Consider the following 19441-nt stretch of genomic DNA (forward strand, 5'->3'; position numbering starts at 1 on the left):
TTGTGTAACATGTTTACTTAAAACATAAGCAGTGGACTCTGACATAATATTAGTTTGCGTCCATTTAAACCCGTCATTACTCCCGCTCATGTTTAAATGACAGGAGAGGAACTCATCCACAGACCATCCCCTCAGTAATCTGGAGAGAAGGGGTTGAAAGTGGACAAAAGAGACAGATTTATATACCAAGTGTAAACGTGATGTGTCTCTCTCGTCCACTTGTGATCCGATCGACAAAATTACATCTTAATACCAAGTGTAACAGCCCCTAGGATATTTTTCCTCATGTTAATGAAAAAGATGTGTCTTAGCCAGTGTTGGGTAAGTTACTTTAAAAAAGTAATCCACTACAAATTACTAATTACTACTTTAAAATTGTAATTTGATTACATTACTGATTACTACATGCAAAAAGTAATCTAATTACTAATTACTTTACTTTTAAGTTACTTTGACAACATCAAATGTAAAAAAGCTACAAAGTGAAACTGTCAGAAACAAGGGCGGATAAACCCAAACGCAGGCGATGACGGGGGTGAACAGAAAACACTTTATTATAACACAGACAAAACAAGAGCCCAAGTGGGGGCAGAACAAACACGGAATACTGACAGATGACTTAAACTAGACTTGACTGTGATTCTAACACTAGACAGAATCACACAGTAACAGTACAAAATGAACGAGCACAGGACTATCTATCTATCTATCTATCTATCTATCTATCTATCTATCTATCTATCTATCTATCTATGCACATTCATTCGCGGTCGCAGAGACAGAAACTAGAGTTTTAACACATCATCGCATTCGCGAGGGCTTTTTGGTCAAGTTAAAGAATGTTAATATTCATGTTAGTTCGTTAAATATAACAATCAAAAGTTGTTTTGGTAATTGTTTAAATAAACATATGATTAATTAATGCAGTGCAGGCATTGAGCTCATGATTAAATAACATAGTTGAATAATATTAACAAATAAAACCTTATTGTACATTAGTGATTTAAAAACACACCTGTACAATCGCTTCTGGCAGACCAGATGTCATCGCGCAAAGCCCACTTTTTTGGACATGTATTGTCTGTATTACACTTGAATGATCAACCACCGCTCACACAGCATCCATTTTAATTAACTTAATTTGTAACACTAGTAACGTCATTTTGTTGTTATTGGTAACTGTAATCAAATTAAATACATTTAAAATGTAAAGCGTTACGTTACTGCGTTATCAGGAAAAGTAATTAGAGTACAGTAATGCGTTACACAATACCCAACTCTGGTCTTAGCTACGTTTATGGTTTCTTTTGTATGTGATTTAAAGCGGACATATCATGAAAATCAGACTTTTTCAATGTTTAACATAAATCTGTGTGCTATGATGGATCACAGGCAAAGGACACTGGAAATTGTAGTTGTTTTTTATTGCTTTTGCTTTGTACTGGAAGCCATGTTAACCTTGGAATTAAACAGCCACCGTAGTAGTTAAAACGTGCTCCGAATGGGGGGGGGGGGGTAATATTCAGTTGGTTGTCATATAGAATTTCACTGCTAGATGGGAGTAGATCCTACACAGTATAGCTTTAAAGGAACAGTATGTAGGATTGTGGCCAAAACTGGTATTGCAAGTACAAAACTTGTGGCTAAAACTGGTACTGCAATCACACAACTAGTGGCCAATACACAAAATGACAACATAACCATCAGTTGAGGGCTGCAACTCCACTTTTTAAATGACAATATCCTGGCCAGACCACTGTTGTCAGTGATATAAGTATTTGAAATCAAAATGATTTCTTAATGTCTAGTGACATGGCAGAGCCATTTTATGATTAATTGATATAAATTTCTTACATACTGTTCCTTTAAGTCATAGGCTTGTTTTGCCTTAGCGCTTTAAATATTTTTTTGAGTGGGCAAGTGTAAGAAGAAACCATGATTTCTATCATTATGTAATTTAAGTAGGCAAATGTTTTTAACTCCCGTTTCAGTTTTCAGTACAGTTTAAAGTTACCTTTCTTTGTGTTCTGCCATAAATTAAGGAATGGTTTGATTCCTTGTATTTGCTGGTCTCAGGGGGTGACACTGACTGCATTATTTATTTTATTTTTTAATTTCTCTGAGATTAATTGTTTTTGTGCTGCGCACAACTGCCAGAGATGTTGTAGGATAGGGTTAGAAGAACCAAGTCCGCAGCCTTCAGGGGGCTACTTTTAAACTGTTTAACTGCTGAACATGGAAGGATTGTGTTTATTATTTGTTGGTATGTTGGCTGTTAATGGTCATTGGGATGCTTTTGGGATAGTTTTAATGACCATTGGTCTGGTTTTGTTTCCCGGACCTGGCAACCAACGCAGCCCTGCATATAGAAGTCCAGGTGACAGTACGTGACGAACACGTACGCTATAAAAAAACATGACAAGTGATAAGTGAATTTCTTATAAGTATCGATAATCTAAATTTGACTAGATCAATATGGCTCCTGTAGTTGGACATCTGATTTTTTTTGTGCGAAGCAGGGAAAGAGAAATGAGATATGATAAGCTTAAGGGAGGTAAGAGTTAATAAACAAACTAATTAGCTCAGTTTTAGATATTAGATGAAAAAGTCTCAGGAAAACTTCTGTCAAGTTTATCGAACTGCATTGTTGCTTAACAGCGCATTTGTGTTCTGTACGGTCTTTAATTGTGTTACAACGAATCAATTTTTTAAAGGGGCAGTGTGTAAATTTTAGCGGCATCTTGTGGTGAGATTGCAAATTGCAACCAACGACTTTGTCCACTGCTCACCCGTCGCTTTTGAAACACATAGAGATGGTACGGTAGCCACCACCAGACAAACATGTCATCGTCGGAGACAGCTTATTAAAAAAGTTGTCCGTTAAGGGCTTCTGTAGAAAAATGGCGGCACAAAATGGCGACTTTCATGTAAGGGGACCCTCTGTGTATGTAGATAAAAGGTCTCGTTCTAAGGTAATAAACAGATAGCGGTTCATTATGAAAGGTCTTTATACATCCCTGATAATATAGTTTTGTATATTATTTTGCATTTCTGTCAAGAGATCCTTCTAAAAATTACACACTGCACCTTTAAATTTGAAATTAATATTTAATTCCTGATTTTAGGACACTAACCTTGGCCAGGTCACTCTTGTAAAAGAGATTTTAATCTCAATGAGTTTTAACCTGGTTAAATAAAAAGAACAGAACATAAACTGTTGGTATGGCTGAGAACCTTAGTACTTTAAATCGATATATGTTTACCTTTCCTAGTTCTTGTTGCAATGTAAGAATTGTGCTGCACACAACTGCATGCATCAGGCTTAGAAAAAAGAATGGGGGGCATGTGTCCCAGTACAGCTCTTTCTTTCTTTCTTTCTTTCTTTCTTTCTTTCTTTCTTTCTTTCTTTCAATGGCCCTGTATGCCATAAGCTTAACATTAACAAGTCTGCTGAGTTGCTGCATTATTTTACTACTGTTTTGCACTTAATATACTTTACATTGTTTAGGGAAAAAATAATTTGATTCTCTTGCATGTAACTACTGTACATGAAAAATATTTATTTCATTTTCATCCAATTTTTGTGTGTAACTTTCAAAAACGTTTGATTATTTTATTGGTTTGTTGTCCAACTCAGATTCATAATGAAGCTGAAAAGTCAACATGTTTTCAGCTTTATGCAGCAGTTCTTTCAGGTCTAATTACAGATTCATGCCTCTTTCTTTGACATAACAGAGCGGATACCGTGTTGTTTTCGTCGGTTGCCTGGATAGGAACACAAAGAGCTCTTCTAATCTTCAGATTCAGGAAGACTTGCCTCAGTGAGTTTTGCTCTCTTGGGCTGTGTGGAACACTTGTTGTCAGAACAGAGCCTCATTTGTTTGCCATTGTTAATGTCTGAATAACTCCCACAGATTTGTTGAGAGTGTTGTTTCCTGCTCTACAAACTTTATGCAGATTAAAAGAAATGGGCTGTGTTTTACCACATTAATTCAATCTCATCCACTGTGTCCATTAGTTGTGATGCTTTTTTTCGTTATGACTATGGACATGGATTGGTTGATGGATTTGACAGGTGTTTGGTGGAGAGGACTTAAAAAAAGAAAATTAGATGGAAAGAGAGAGTAACGTGTACTAATATTGTAAAGTGTTTATATTGTGTGTAGTCTCTGACTTCATGTCTGGATTATGCTTATGTCTGGATAAACAAAATCCCTTAAATTAGACATATGAAAGTATCAATAAAAAGTCCTTGTGGTGACTACTGCATGTTAACAGTTCAGTGAAATCTTGGAGAAATGAAAAGGTGATTTGGATGCCTGTTGAGGATGAAAATGTTGATTACTGTGAAACAAAATACAGACACACTTTTTGTTGTGTTTATTAACTCTTTCGCCGCCAGCATTTTTCATGATTTTCACAAAAGTTTAATGCCTTCCAGAAAATGCTCCTTTTTAAATATATAAACATACAATATAAGACCCTCTGCTTTCAAACAAAAAAATCAGTTTCATCCTACCTTCATGTGTTCTGTTTTTATCACCTCTCAAATATGTGTAGGTTTCATCAAAAACACCAAATTTCGAGCAAAAAGCTGAAATAATTCAATTTTTTGTAAAGGACTTTTGATAGAGATCAGATGCAGAGCCATCTTTAAAACATACACGGATATACAGCTGTTTGCCCTAGGGCAATACTTCCGGGTTTTATAAGTTGCGGAATAGCGCCACCTGGTGGATAATAGCAGATTGGTATTGCAGATTGACGAGATAACTGGTCAATGGCGGGGAAAGAGTTAAGCTGGAACAGTTTCCTTTAAAGGGGACATTCCATGAAAATCAGACTTTTTCCATGTTTAAGTGCTATAATCGGGTCCCCAGTGCTTCAACCAACCCAGAAAACATAAAAAATAGCAATCCTGTAACTTTGTTTTGGTCAGGCTCTCTCTGCAAGCATGTGAATATATAGGTCATTCGGATTTCGCTCCCCCCATGACTTATTAAGGGGATCTTATTATAATGATACCAAATGATAATTTATTTTAGAAAATATGACATGTTGACACAATTGTCTCCAAATTTTTAAAGAGACACTACACAATTTTAACACATTATATATTTTTGTAAACATGCAGAATATTTCTCTAAATGATCTAAATGATATACATAAATAAAGTAAGTTTACATATTAAGATAATTTCTAACAAAAATATTCAAAGGTTGAATATAAAGCAAAATAGCCTCCTACAGTATGTGATATATTAGAGTCTTACGTGTAAAATAGCCCATTCATATTATTTTATTGTTTGACTGTTCAATACTGTTCATATTTACATTTAAAAACAGACATAAAAGTAACTTAAAAGTTACTTTTCTTAGTAACTTATTACTTTTGATATACAGTAACTGGTAGAGTAATTCAGTTACTTTTAAAAGAAGTAACTAGTAACTGTAACTAATTACTAATTCTCAGTAACTTGCCCAACACTGGTTACTAATTACTTCTTAAAAACAGAAACTGAGTTAGTAACTGCGTTACATCATTATAAAAGTAACTAATTACCAGGCAAAGTAACTATTGCGTTACTTAAAAAAGTTAAAATATTGGATTGGATGCCCCCAAAATAAAAATTGTTCAATGAATGAATTAGACACTAAAGAGAAACCACTAATTTTGTGGCAGCATGTGATGATGTGCCTACTCTCGAATATCGCTTTAATGAGATTAATTATAGTAACGCACAGCATTTATTGTCAGTAAAGGAAACAGCGTAATAACGGGGGAAACAGTAATTTATTTGATTACTCGTTACTTAAAAAAATAATGCCGTTAGTAACGCTGTTTATTTATAACGCCGTTATTATCATCACTGGATATTAATAATTGAGTTTGTCACACCACAGAAAAAAATTGTTATTCATCACCCAACCAAATTTGATTGCTAAAAAAACAGCAAGTAAATGAAATAAATTATCAAAATCTTGGAAAATAGGCAGCATTCTCTGCTCTCAAACCCTGGGGGCGTCTCCGCTGTCCCACTCGCTGAAAAGCTGTTGTTTCTCAGCAATCCCTTTTTTAACATTTATAATGTTAGAAACAATTTTCGCAATTTATTTTTACAGGAACTTTAAAAAACCTTTGACAGAAAGGTTCTTTGTCGAACCAAAAATGGTTCTTCTATGGCATCGTTGTGAAGAACCTTTTCCACACCTTTATTTCTAAGAGTGAAACACAAACAAAGATTACAACAAAAATTTTTCAGATTTGGTGTTTGCGTTAGTATGTCACTTTAAGTACTGGTTTATACAATTTTTTCTGATGTATTCTTTTATATTTTCTAAACTTTAATCAATTGTTGCCTGCCGTTAGGGTTAGAGTTGGGTTTGGGTAGGGATGTCATTTTATGTAAATCTAACCCTAAATCGAAGCGACAATGGTAAGAAAATAGGAAAAAGCAGTTGAGTAACCAATACGTGAGAATGCCACGGAAAGTAAGTCCGTGGCAAGGCCACGGAAATATGCGGAGATCCGTGAGAATACAACGGAAAAATTAGCAAAAAATTCCGTGACTATCCCCAGAACTTTGTGAGATCATGTTGGTTTGCAAGTCGACACAGAAGTGTTATTAAAACCGACTTGTATCCTACACTGTTGTGGTTATGCCATAGGACATACACACAACTATAATGCCACGGAAATTCGTGAGATCAGGTTGTGCAAACACACATGCAGAATGCTGGTAGGCAGTATCAATGAAGAAGCAGTTTGGCCAGTTAAACTCACAAACGAGAAAGAAGCAGCAGCTTGTTGTGTAGGTTTTGAGAAGACCAGCAGTGATAAAAGTAAATAAACGGTGACATATGTTGCAGTTTGAGTTAAATCACTCCTCAACTTAGCCCATCTTTGTTTTCACCCTCACTGTTAAAAATTTGGCGAGGTGCATGTCAGGGTACACAGAGCTATGCTCAGGCTATGGATAGCCTATGGTGTAGACCTTACGCACAGCTATAAATTGGACTGTAGTAAAGTCTTTTGATTCTTTTTTCTGTTGAGTGGCTTGTTCACTGCAGAGTGTGCTCTCTAATCTGTATTAAAGAATGCAGCATACACATGTTTTGAATGTCAGCCATAGACATAAAACTGTATAGATGCATTACCGATTACAGAGGTATATATTTTGGGGATGCTCCAATTGCTATTAGTCATGAAACGATATTTCTGTTTACTTTTGTCATCATAGGGCTCCTGATTATGGCCGCATTTTGGAGCCCATTTTAACACAGTGCAAGCAGTTTTTACAATCAGTCGCTCACGTGCGATATGCAAATCTAGATTTCTCTCTCTGTAATAATATATGTTGCTTATTTATTTGATTCTCTATTAAAACAATAATATACTTAATTTCTGAAATGAATATAACAAAGGCAACATCTGTGGTATTATCTAAAAATATAGGTTAACAGTTATAGCGATCAAAGAGCTTACATATCAGCTTGAAGAATCATAGGTATTAGAAATTAGAAATACCTAATGCATTAGAAATGTTGCTTTATCTCTGACTTTTTTTTAAATAATCTGTGTCATGAATAATTGTGGAATTCTGTTTCCAGACAGAACACTTATTTGTTATTCGCTAATATTTACGCCATTTCCATTCCTGTTTCATTTTTCCAGGAAGTGAAGCTACGAGAACTTTTGGATGTGGGAAACCTGGACGGAGACTTGGAAAACAAAATGCTGACAGTGGTCAGTGGAACTGACATGGTTAACATCACCTACTTCAACTTTATGGCCTTTAGTGAAGAGGTAGCAAAGGTAAAGAAAGATCCAATATATTTACAATCCAAGCAAAATTTACTGGTAAATGCATGGGGTTAGGGTTAGATATGGTTAGGGTTAAAGGACACTTTTATATACCCTTTTTTGCAAGATGTAATTTAAGTTTCAGGTGTGCCCAGAATGTGTTTGTAAAACGTCAGCTCAGATTACTTCACAGATCATCTAGTACAGTGGTCTCTAACATGGTGCCCACATGGAGTCATTTACACTATTCGGACAGGATTAGTTTTACATAGGGAGGTGGGGTAAAGCCATTTTTATCAGAGCTTCTCATTGATTTTAGTCCTGTCTGAATGCTCCTTGTCAGTAATCATTACGGACAATTTCAGTAAAGATTACGGCAACTTTTACCTTCTGTAAAAAGGGCCAGAGAAATGGCCTCAGGTAATACTAATCCAGTGCGAATAGAGCAGCTGTAAATATACATGTAAATTGGGTCATTTCCTTTTAATTTGTGGGTTTCTTTTAAATATAAAAGCGCTTAAAGAAACATTTACTTGCGTTATGGGCGGAAAAACAAGTCAGTGGCAAATCAGTTTCTGAATAAGATGACACAAACTTTAAAAAAAAAAAGTCAAATTTACTTCTCAGAGGCACGGAACTGTTTCTGTAACCAGTGTTGGCAATGTTACTTTAAAAAAGTAATTAGTTATAGTTACTAATTACTTCTCAAAAATAGTAACTGAGTTAGTAACTGCGTTACATCATTATAAAAGTAACTAATTACCAGGCAAAGTAACTATTGCGTTACTTAAAAAAAGTTCAAATATTTCAAATAACTTGGATGCCCTTAATATAAAATTTGTTAAATGAATGAATTAGACACTAAAGAGAAACCACTAATTTTGTCCCTTACAATCATGTAAGGTTTTGACAACCATGGTTTACTGTAGTAAAACCATGGTTTTGCTGATAGCAATCAATACACCAAAAAACCATGGTTACTTCACTTTTACCACAAAAAACAGGGTTCATTTTTTAAGGGGTGGCAGCATGTGATGATGTGAGGTGCTTTATTAAATCAGAATTACAGACGGGAAGAGGCTCTTTCTTACTCTGCATAAGTTGCACATTACATAAACATTCTTATGTTTCACCTCAACGATGGAAAAGTAGTGCTTATTATACTTTGTTTTTGCGACTGCTACCTTTGAGTTTGTTGTACTTGTCATCGCGCTGTCATTGCGGGTGTGTGGGACTCACGGACTGCAGCGCGAGGACATTGCCTGTGAAAATGTCAAGTGAAAATGGTTTGAAAATAGGAAAAAGTTGATTAACCAATCCGTGAGAATGCCACGGAAAAAGACAGTCCATAGCAGGGCCACGGAAAAATGCGGAGATCCGTGAGAATGCCACGGAAAAATGAGCACAAAATTCCGTGACTATCCCACGGAACTTTGTGAGATCATGTTGTTTATTAATCACCATTACTGTAAAGTGAACTTTAAAAGCTGGAATAAGCATTAAACATTTCAATCGTCAAGAGAGGAATATCATGGATGGAACTTTCATGGAAATAAGGATTGTGCATCACTGAGTCAGGTACAAAGAGGGAGAAGACTAACTTCTATGGGTAAGACAAAAAGTTTAATTTTCGCTACTTGTTTATTGACTTATTAATAACATTTAGCTAAAGAATATTTGCTGGTCGGGTCTGTGTCTTCCCGGACGGGTTCGGGTCCAGATTATTTAAATAATAGACGGGTCTTCGTCGGATCCGGGTCCAGCTTTTAAATAATAGACGGGTCCGGGTCGGTTCCGGGTCCAGCTTTCAAAACAACAGACGGGTCCGGGTCGGTTCAGTGTAGCACATTTGCGGGTCGGGTAGGAATTTTTGGACCCGTGTAGACCTCTATCCTTGATGTGTTTATCACCAACAGACGTGCACAAAAGTGCGGATAAAGAGGAAGGTTCAGGCAGATAGCAGCATACTGTACTGTGTCATACAAAAAGGTGTTAAGATTAGTTCAATTGATGGTTTATATTTGTTGTTATGTTTTTGTATTTGTTTATAGATTGTAATGCCTGCATGTTTTACTTGCCCCCTCTGTCAATGCAAAAAAATAAACATTCATTCATCTTAACATGGTGTTGAACATGTAAAGTGATGCACATCTCTGTTTGTTCATTCTCTTTAGAAATAAATAAATGCATACCCTATCTTAGATGCTCGCCCTGTCAGTTCATGATTGAAAATGAAAGTGTGACCAAAAACAAAAGCTATTTAAATGTCTTATTATGATCAAAATATAAAAATAAAAATTACATGTAATAATTCATTATGTTATTTTTTAGCTCTCTCTGTCATTAACAATGAATAAGTCTAATGAAACCTCTGGTAGGGTTAGGTTAGCCATAAAAATTATGCCACACAATAAATCTATATGGCTTCAAATAGACAATGTGATGGGTATTGGCTAATGCTCCCAGTGATCGGAGCACCTATAATTTACAGCATATATTTCATATATACTCTTCTCTTCAGAGTTTTAAATGAAACACTTTTCAGATTATTCAGGCCACTTAATCCTATTCGTAATCACGTGGTATATGTGTTTTGCTGTCTGTTTGTAGGAGTGGACTGAGGAGCTTTTTAGCTTGGCTTCAAACCTGCTCGCTCAGAACATGTCCAGAGAATCATGTCTGGAGAAAGTGTGAGTTTCTATTTTTTTTTCAATGTTTCTTTGGTATCACAATGAGCGTCTGTTGAGCATTCAGTAACACGATGTTCACAAAAATCACAAAAGGCGGTCATTAGAGATGTCATTTATGGAAATAAGGTTAAAATGTACAGTAGCCAAAATGTAAAAAGCCAACGTGTTTACCTTAAAATGCAAGATATCGAACGCTAAATACGTTTTCGCACACAAACGCATGGTTTCAGTTCAGAACAAATATAATAACTCCGGTAAAGTAGTATGGATTATTTTGTAATGATGGGTGGGCTTCAGAAAACCAAAATAAACGAGGTCATATACACTTAGGATGGCATTAAGGTGAGAAAATTATGGGCTAGCTTCCATTTTTTGGGTGAACCAAATTTTTCTTTTTTGTTACATTTATCCTTAGATCCATGTGTTTGTATTCCTGTGTTGTATTCCAGTTCTTTGCTAATTATCTTGTTCCCTTTCAGTCGGTCACTACGACGTCACAAATTGGGAACTCGATTAGAGGGACCAATCTGCTTAGATAACTACTAAAACGCCAATGAACTTGGCATTGAGATATTTTCATAATGCTGGCGCCGCCCCGCCACGTGCGTATATAAGCAGCAGGTGCAAATATGGAAATTAGCTTTTTCGCTTCGAAAGCCGGCAGTATCTGCTACTGAGAAGCTACTCTACTCTGTTTGGGATCGATTGCTGAAGTTAGTTGGACTAGCAGTACCACAGCGGACGCCTCGCAGTATTCCACGACTCCGCATCTTTTTTGTTTTGAGTTTAATGTGTGCGTTGCCTTTCACTGTGCGCATCATCAACTGAGCATTTGAGTGAATTTCCCTTAATAAGTGATACGGAGAGCTTTGTGCCTTGTTAAAGGCAGCGACTCTCTCAGATATCTGGCTTCCTTTCAAGATGGCTTTTCGTCCATGCAATCTTGGATGTGGAAAGTACATGGGTCGGAAGGACGGTCACGAGCGTTGTCTTTCGTGCTTGGGCATCGAGCACGCGGAGGCAGCGTTTGCTGAGGGTGAGTGTTCTCACTGCGAGAGCATGTCCCTTGTGGATTTGCGGAGATGGTTGTATTTCCTCCGGGAAAAACGCAACCCGCGTCCTGCGAGTGTCGAGCGTCGTCACGGTGCGGCTGTGAGGCTCTCAAAAGATGACCTCTGCATCACTGTGCTGAACCGGGGGATTCGTCCTCCGGCTCTCAGCCTCCTCGTCCACAGCCGATAGAGGTTCCAATGGAGACTGCAGCGTCTTGTTCTGCGATGTCTGTAGGATCTGTTGTGCCTCCCTCCGGGTCCACAGCATCCGCAACATCCGAGGGTGGGCCCCCTCCCTCTGAAGTGGATCCCGACGTCCTTCCTCCCTCTGGTCGGGTTGCGACGCCGCAGTTCGATCCTGAGATGGTGGCCGTGCTATCTCGAGCGGCAGAGACTGTAGGGTTAGAGTGGGTTAACCCCCCTCAGCCCGAACCGTCCCGTCTGGATGATTGGTTCTTCGGAGCTGCCCGGGCTTCACAGCCCTCTCCTCCAGTGCCTTTCTTAACTGAGGTGCACGAGGAGCTGACGAGAACTTGGAAGTCACCGTTTTCTACAAGATTGCAGCCGTTTCAGCCCTCCCCCCTAACCTCCCTCACCGGTGGAGCCGCTAAGGGTTATACGGGGATCCCTCCCATGGAGCGAGGAGTCCCGATGCAGCTGTGACTCCCTCCTGAATGGACCGCCCAACCCTCCCCTCCCGTCCTTGCAGACAGTCATCTGGTTTAACGGGCGCTGCCCACCAGGCACCTCTTAAAAACCCACTGACCAGGTTGTGCTGACCCACTGAACTACCATTTATTGGCACGTGGTGTGCGGATATCGGTAACAGCCTTTTCTCCAAACGAAGCTGGAGATATGAAAGCACGACTCTGATCAGGCATTCTTAGGTGTCTCGTTGAGAAGTATTTGCATTCACGCAAATCAGGTAAACAAGCTACAGCTGGTTCAAAACGCCGCCGAGTGCTTACTCGATCTAAAAAGTATGACCACATTTGTCCAATTCTGGCATCTTTACACTGGCTACCAGTTAAATATCGCATACAATTTAAAATATTACTAATCACCTACAAAAGCCTTAAATGGCCTAGCACCCTTGTATATTACAGAATTACTATCAGAATACAATCTACCACGTAAACTGCGATCACAAAATTCTGGCCACTTAATTATCCCTAGAATATCAAAAGTGTCTAAAGGTGGTAGATCCTTTTTCTACTTAGCCCCTAAGCTCTGGAATGATTTACCAAATAATGTTCGAGTTTCAGACACAGTCGAGCAATTTAAAGCTAAACTTAAGACATTCTTCTTTAACAAAGCATTCACATAAAATGTCCAGTAAATGTACTTATCCCGCAATAGTTAGTTTGTCTAGAACAATGCACTCACATACCTCATATGGGTAATATACTTATGCCGCAATAGTTAGCCTGTCTGGAACAGAGTGGATTTTAAACCACAATACTCTATGACACTTGCATTACATGCAAACGGCCTCTATGCTAATAGAATTCTGTTTTTCTCTCTCTGTCACGTCCTCGACCCCGAGGACAATGATACAAACAGACCCAGTTCCTGCTGCTGTGAAGGTCATCATACCACTGATCTACTGGCTGTCCTTCAATGTGATCCCCAGCCAATGCGTGACCAACGACCACCGGCTGAACCAGTTTAATCCGCTTCCCGCCTCCTATCCCTACCGTATCTATATATATAAATATATATTAATCTCTCCAAAGGGTTTTTGTCCTTCTAGGAGTTTTTCCCACTGGGTTTTTTTCGTCCCCGGGAGAGTCAGCCAACTTTGGCTTAACTTAGCACTTTACTGTATACATTACATTATTAGTACGCTCGCTTGTACGGTTTATCCTTAGCAGCTATATTCTACCTCTTATATTATCTATTGATTTTCCGTGTTTTCCCCTACATCTGCTCATGTAAAGCTGCTTTGAGACAATTAACAATTGTGAAAAGTGCTATATAAATAAAATTGAATTGAATTGAATTGAACGAACAGGTTCCATTTCAGCATGAAAGCCTGTCTCATAGACGGCACGTGTGCTGCAGAGATAGTGTTAGATACCGCTTGCAATAAATCACTTAGAACATCCTTGTCCCATCCAATGACCACACGTGGAGGTTCTAAAAATCGGGACGCCAGTGCCACAATGTGCCCCCTTCTTGAGAAAAAAGGCCCTTCCTCAGGGGAATCTTCCAGGGAGGGGCTGTCGTTAGGGTGAGTGAGTTCTGGGAACAAGTTCCTGGTTGTCCAGTATGGTGCAACTAATAGAACGCTCTCCTCGTCCTTCCTGACTTTGCACAACGTCTGTGCGATAAGGCTCATGGGGGAAAACGCATATTTGCGCAGACCCAGTGGCCAGCTGTGCACCAATGCATCCACGCAGAGCGTTCCCTCTGTCAATGAATAAAACAGGCGACAAAGGGTTGTGCCTAGAGATGCAAACAGATCTATCTGCGCTCTGCCGAAACGTTTCCAAATCAGAAATCTAAAATTGTCTCAGAAGGATCACACTCTTGTCTTTGAATGTGTTCAGACAAGTCAGGATGGACTGTACCCGCGTGGGGCAAAGTTTGCTCTTTTCCCAGTTGACATGAAGACCGAGACGAGCAAGGTGTTTGAGCACATGATCTATGTGAGTGCAAAGCATTTAATGAGACTGTGCTATAATGAGCCGATCATCGAGATACACCAGGATGCGCACACCACTCTCTCTCAGGGGTTTTAAAGCCCTGTCCACTACTTTTGTGAAGACCTGGGAAAGAGAGAAAGCCCAAACGGTAAGACTTTGTACTGATATGCCCGCCCCTTGAACGCAAAGTGGAGAAACTGCATGTGTTGGGAAACTATCGAGACATGAAACTACGTCTCCTTCAGGTCTATGGCTGCGAAACAAATGCTTGGACGAATGCTTTGAAATATGACTTTGTGTGTCAGCATTTGGAATGGCAGCTTGTGAAGTGCTCGATTCAGTGAACGCAGGTCCTTGATCAGTCGCAACCCACAGCTTTTCTTGGGTACAATGACGTAAGGGCTGTAAAACCCAGACTTCATCTCGGCTGGAGGTATCGGCTTGATCGTGTCCTTCGCCAGTTGGACATTTAAAGAGGTGGATTTTCAGCCAAGAATCTCCCCTGGGTGCTGTTAGCCCAACCAACTTTGACACACAGAGAGTCTTTCAGAGCAGGAAAGAGAGAGTTTCTCAGTGGCAAATTACTGCTGGCTTTCAAAGCGAAAAAAGATGATTTGGTAACTGCACCTGCTTCTTGTTAAATACCCGAGCCGCGGGGCACCGCCGGCAGATGCAAATACCTGCATGCCAAGTTCATTGTCATTTTAGTAGTTTCTTGAAGCAGTCTCTAAGCGAGTTCCCAATTTGTCGGTCACGACGTGACATCGTAGTGACCAACTGAAAGGGAACCCCTTGAGAGAGAAAGTCAGACAAAGCTGGTTCTATAGAGGATATACCATATATTAGGTAGGCTATTATAAATTTAATGGGTATTAAAACATAAAAAATGAAATACAAGTAAAGTAAACAGGAAGCGTTCGGTGGTCACTGGTCAAACATCGGCTGGGCATTGTCATTCCTTGGTTTAGGCTGTGTGTATGTTTAATGAATCAGTGCTTTTCTGAGTGTTCTAGTGAATTTTAATCTGCCTTCTCTGTGTCCTACGTATCTACTATATACATAGCAAGAGGAAATTATTATTGAGTATCTTCTGTGCTGAGATTGAATTTCCTAGTGAGTTTAAGCCACCTTAATATTGTCTTCATATGTCTTTATTTACAGTCGACCTGAGATCAGTTACAGTTGTACTTATTAGCTATTAGCTATTTTTAAAAATTAGCTATTTTTGTGATGATGCTTTTCATGTTCCTTTAAGCACTGAAATGCATTCTGGGATATGTCTGAAGCAGTGTGGGAAGTGTAAATACATGTGAAGGATCCACACATAGATACCAACTCACACACATACACACCCACACACACAGAAGCCCACATTTTATCCCCTTTTATGTGGAATTATTTAAACAAATAAAATTTTGATGATTGATTACAGAAGAAGCATGGTGTCATCCTAATCAGGCAATTTTTGTAGTTCTGGAAGATAATGTCTCCCTTTGAAGAGGACTCTTTTTATGCCCAATAAGCAAACAATACACAAAAAAACATAATAAAGTTTAGAATCAAAATAGCACCTGTTCAAGTAAAATAAATCAAAATAAAATGAATTGAGGCATGTTTTACTCATGATTGGTGATTTTAGCAGTAAATAACAAAACCTACAATAACTTAAAAAAGAACACATCAAAATATTTAAAATATTCATGCTGACAAGATCACAGTAGATAAAAGTTCAGTTTACAACAGATATTCTTCTAAAATATCTTATATATTGTTTATGATGTTCATGTTGTTCTTCACAGTTATATCAGATTGATGTTGCAGCTAACTCCCGAAGGTGGCATTCCTGTAAAGAAGTGCGTATTGGCCACAAAGAACCATGCATCTGATTCTTTGTATTAAATGTGCTATCAGTTTTACATGTGCACCTCTGCGTTCTAGTATTTTCCGGACATTCTGTGCAGACAGGAAGCGAGTTGAAAGCGCTCTGGAAATCTGCGGCCTGCCAACGGGAAGAGTAAGAAATTCCTAAGCTTTTGTGCTTTTATCACTTTTGTCTTTAGTTCTTCAGGTATTAATGAAAATGTAAAGGTATTTTATGTTAAATGTTCTAAAGGTAGCCTATTTGTTCACAAACACACACATTCCATTCACTGGTTTATCTCAGAGATTTTAATATTGCTTACTAAGGGAGCAGTTGACATTCTCTATCCCTTAAACTAACCTGCCAACATATTTTACTAAAATAATACATGATTTAATAATAAAAGGATTTGCATCTTTTTTACCCATGATGTGCTGTTCTACTTCCCCTTACATATATAGCCAAACCTGTACATACAACTACACACACTGTTTGTATGTTATGTGTTTACAGTGTGATATCATGGTCTTCACCTTTTTTAAATGCAACTAAACACCCTGATGTATTTTATTAATAAATGTGTATTAATAATCACCAGAAAAAAAATTGTGTTGCATACAGTTGCATGTTAGGGATAATGTACAGCTGGTCGGTAGTTTTTTTTCTCAGAATAAATCCTGACCCACCCTAACCCGGAGATCAGGGTGAAGGATTGTATCACCCTAAAAGCAATTAGCAACCCCGCTGACTGTTCGTTATCCCACTAAGTGCATGGCCACTCGCCACATGACATGAGTTAATATACACAACTTATTGATTTGAAATATTTTATCGATTTTATGTTTATATTTAAGTTAAAACAAAATGAACATGCATATGATTTAATCATTTATAAATATATACTTATATATGCAAATTATGCATATTTATATTGAATTTATATTTGTGATTATTACATTGCACCTGTCGAAATGACTCACAGTACCTGGATGGATTGAGGCTGTGTTATTGGTTTTAGGTGGTTGTTATTTGAGAGTGTCATGTAATTATGTCATTTAACAGCGGCTCTTTCAACCAGAATTTAGCATATGAAGAAAATGAATAGCTCAGAAGAAATTTTCTGTTAAACAAATAGCCCATAATTTACTTAAACCTTAAAGGGATAGTTCGGCCAAAAACGATATTAAACCCATGATTTACTCACCCCAAAGCTGTCCGAGTTGCATATGTCCATCGTTTTTCAGACAAACACATTTTCGGATATTTTAGAAAATATTTTAGATCTTTCTGTTGATTAAATGTAATGTTACGGGGTCCAGCAATAGTCCACGACCTTCAAGTCCAAAAAAAAGTGCGTCCATCCTTCACAAATTAAATCCAAACGGCTCCAGGATGACAAACAAAGGTCTTATGTGCGTAATCCGTGTGGTGTTGTTGTAGAAATATCCATATTTAAAATGTTATTAACGTTATTAACTACCTTCCGGTAGCGCCGCCATTTTAGAGTCATATGCATTCAGGATGAGCGCTTACGCAGCATACAGCGGTTTCTCTGTTGCTGCTCTGTCCCCCGCCCTCCGAATTTGTCATACGTCACTAAGAAAAGTGCGTACACTACGCTAATACTCTCTCCTGAGTCTAAGATGGCGGCGCTACCGGAAGGTAGTTAATTACGTTAATAACATTTTAAATATGGATATTTCTACAACAACACCGCTCGGATTACCCTCAGAAGACCTTTGTTTGTCATCCTGGAGCCGTTTGGATTTGGTTTGTCAGGGATGGACGCACTTTTTTTGGACTTGAGGGTCTTGGACTATTGCTGGACCCCGTAACATTACATTTAATCAACAGAAAGATCTAAAATATTTTCTAAAATATCCGAAAATGTGTTTGTCTGAAAAACGATGGACATGTGCAACTTGGACGGCTTGGGGGTGAGTGGATCATGGGTTTGATGTCGTTTTTGGCCGAACTATCTCTTTAATGACATCCTAGGTGTATATATCACGTAACACAGTTATATTAAATAACATCCTGGCATCAGTGGCGGCTCGTGACTCCTCATCCGAGGGGCACTAATTCAAAATAAATGTTCAGAGTGTCATGTATGTGGTTCCCTTTTCCAAAATATGTGTCCTGCGCGTCGAAAGATCCTGTGTACATCGCATGTTTTGTCAAAATAAGTGCCTGCTGCACACGCGTCAAAACTGTTTATGAAAAAAGATACGCTCATTTTCACAAAAAACACGAAAGACACTCGCTTAACATTAAACCTTGATAATGCATGAAATTATGCGAGGATCTGGCAAACGCGAGCGTCTCTTTTACCATAAACCCTTTAGACGCGTCTGCAGCAGGCACTTATTTTGGCAGGACACGTGATGCACACACAATCTCTCAAAGCGCAGATCACATATTTTGGAAAAAAAAACACACACACATGATGGGCTACATACATGTTGTGATGAACTTCGCATCGAGCACCCACAAAAAGAAGTCACCAGCCGCCACTGGCTGGTATTGAATAGTGGCCGCTTCAAGCTGATCCATCATCTGAGAAAAAAAAAATCCATATGACCATATGGTGGGTTAACATGCATTTTGATTTGTTTATCAGAGAAACGATTCGTATTTTGAGCCAGGATGTGATTTAAAGCAACACTAAAGAGTTTTTGCTCTTTGCTCCCCCTACAGGTTGGAGGGGGAATTGTCCATTACCACTGTCAAAAATAATTTAGCCTACTGCAGCAAAGCTCTCTCTGATTGGATTGTAACTTGCCGTAAAGCAAGTTTTTGTAGTTTTCACTCGAACAACAGGACCGCGACGCCACGGTAGGAAACTTCTTTAGTGCAGTTTTGGTCGATAAAGGGCTGCAAAGCGAATGTGAAAGTGCCGTTCACCCTGTTTCGAATGGATAAACGACTGAAACTTTTTTCGGAAACATTATTTTAAGGGAAAAAACTCTTTGGTGTTTCTTTAATATCATTGTAAATGTGTTCAGCCGAAGAAAGGAATCATAGGTGTTAAAGTAAGTAAATGATGGGCTTATTTTCATTTTTGGATAACTTTTCTTTTAGTATTAAATATTTTCATTGTACTGAACATTCCTGTGAAGAGATCATTAAAAATGAACTAGTAGGTTTAAAATACAACAGACTTGAGGCACTTGAGCTGTGTGCTAGTCGATTGGTTTTTACAATTGCTTGATTGTTTCCTTATCTTTGTAAGTCGCTTTAGATAATGCTTAAATGTATAAACTGAGTATAAATCTTTGAAAGTCGCTTTAGATAATGCCAAAATGTATAAATTGAGTTACTTTACAACTTACTGCACATTACTGACTGTTATATTGTGATTTCAAGTAAAGGCAGTTTCACAGCTAA

At 38.3% G+C, this 19441-nt stretch overlaps 1 protein-coding gene across 1 annotated transcript in view; it reads left to right on the top strand.

The window, feature by feature from the left end:
• The window catches only part of plcb1l (phospholipase C beta 1-like), a 115516-nt gene that overhangs the window by 26142 nt on the left and 69933 nt on the right, over window positions 1–19441 (top strand). The window contains exons 4-7 of the mRNA XM_055185507.2: window positions 7675–7815; window positions 10414–10493; window positions 15993–16046; window positions 16132–16207. Coding sequence (XP_055041482.2) covers window positions 7675–7815; window positions 10414–10493; window positions 15993–16046; window positions 16132–16207 — 351 coding nt within the window. The remainder of the gene's footprint in view (window positions 1–7674; window positions 7816–10413; window positions 10494–15992; window positions 16047–16131; window positions 16208–19441) is intronic.

This window comes from Misgurnus anguillicaudatus, chromosome 18 (genome assembly GCF_027580225.2).
Source record: "Misgurnus anguillicaudatus chromosome 18, ASM2758022v2, whole genome shotgun sequence".
NCBI lineage: Eukaryota > Metazoa > Chordata > Actinopteri > Cypriniformes > Cobitidae > Misgurnus > Misgurnus anguillicaudatus.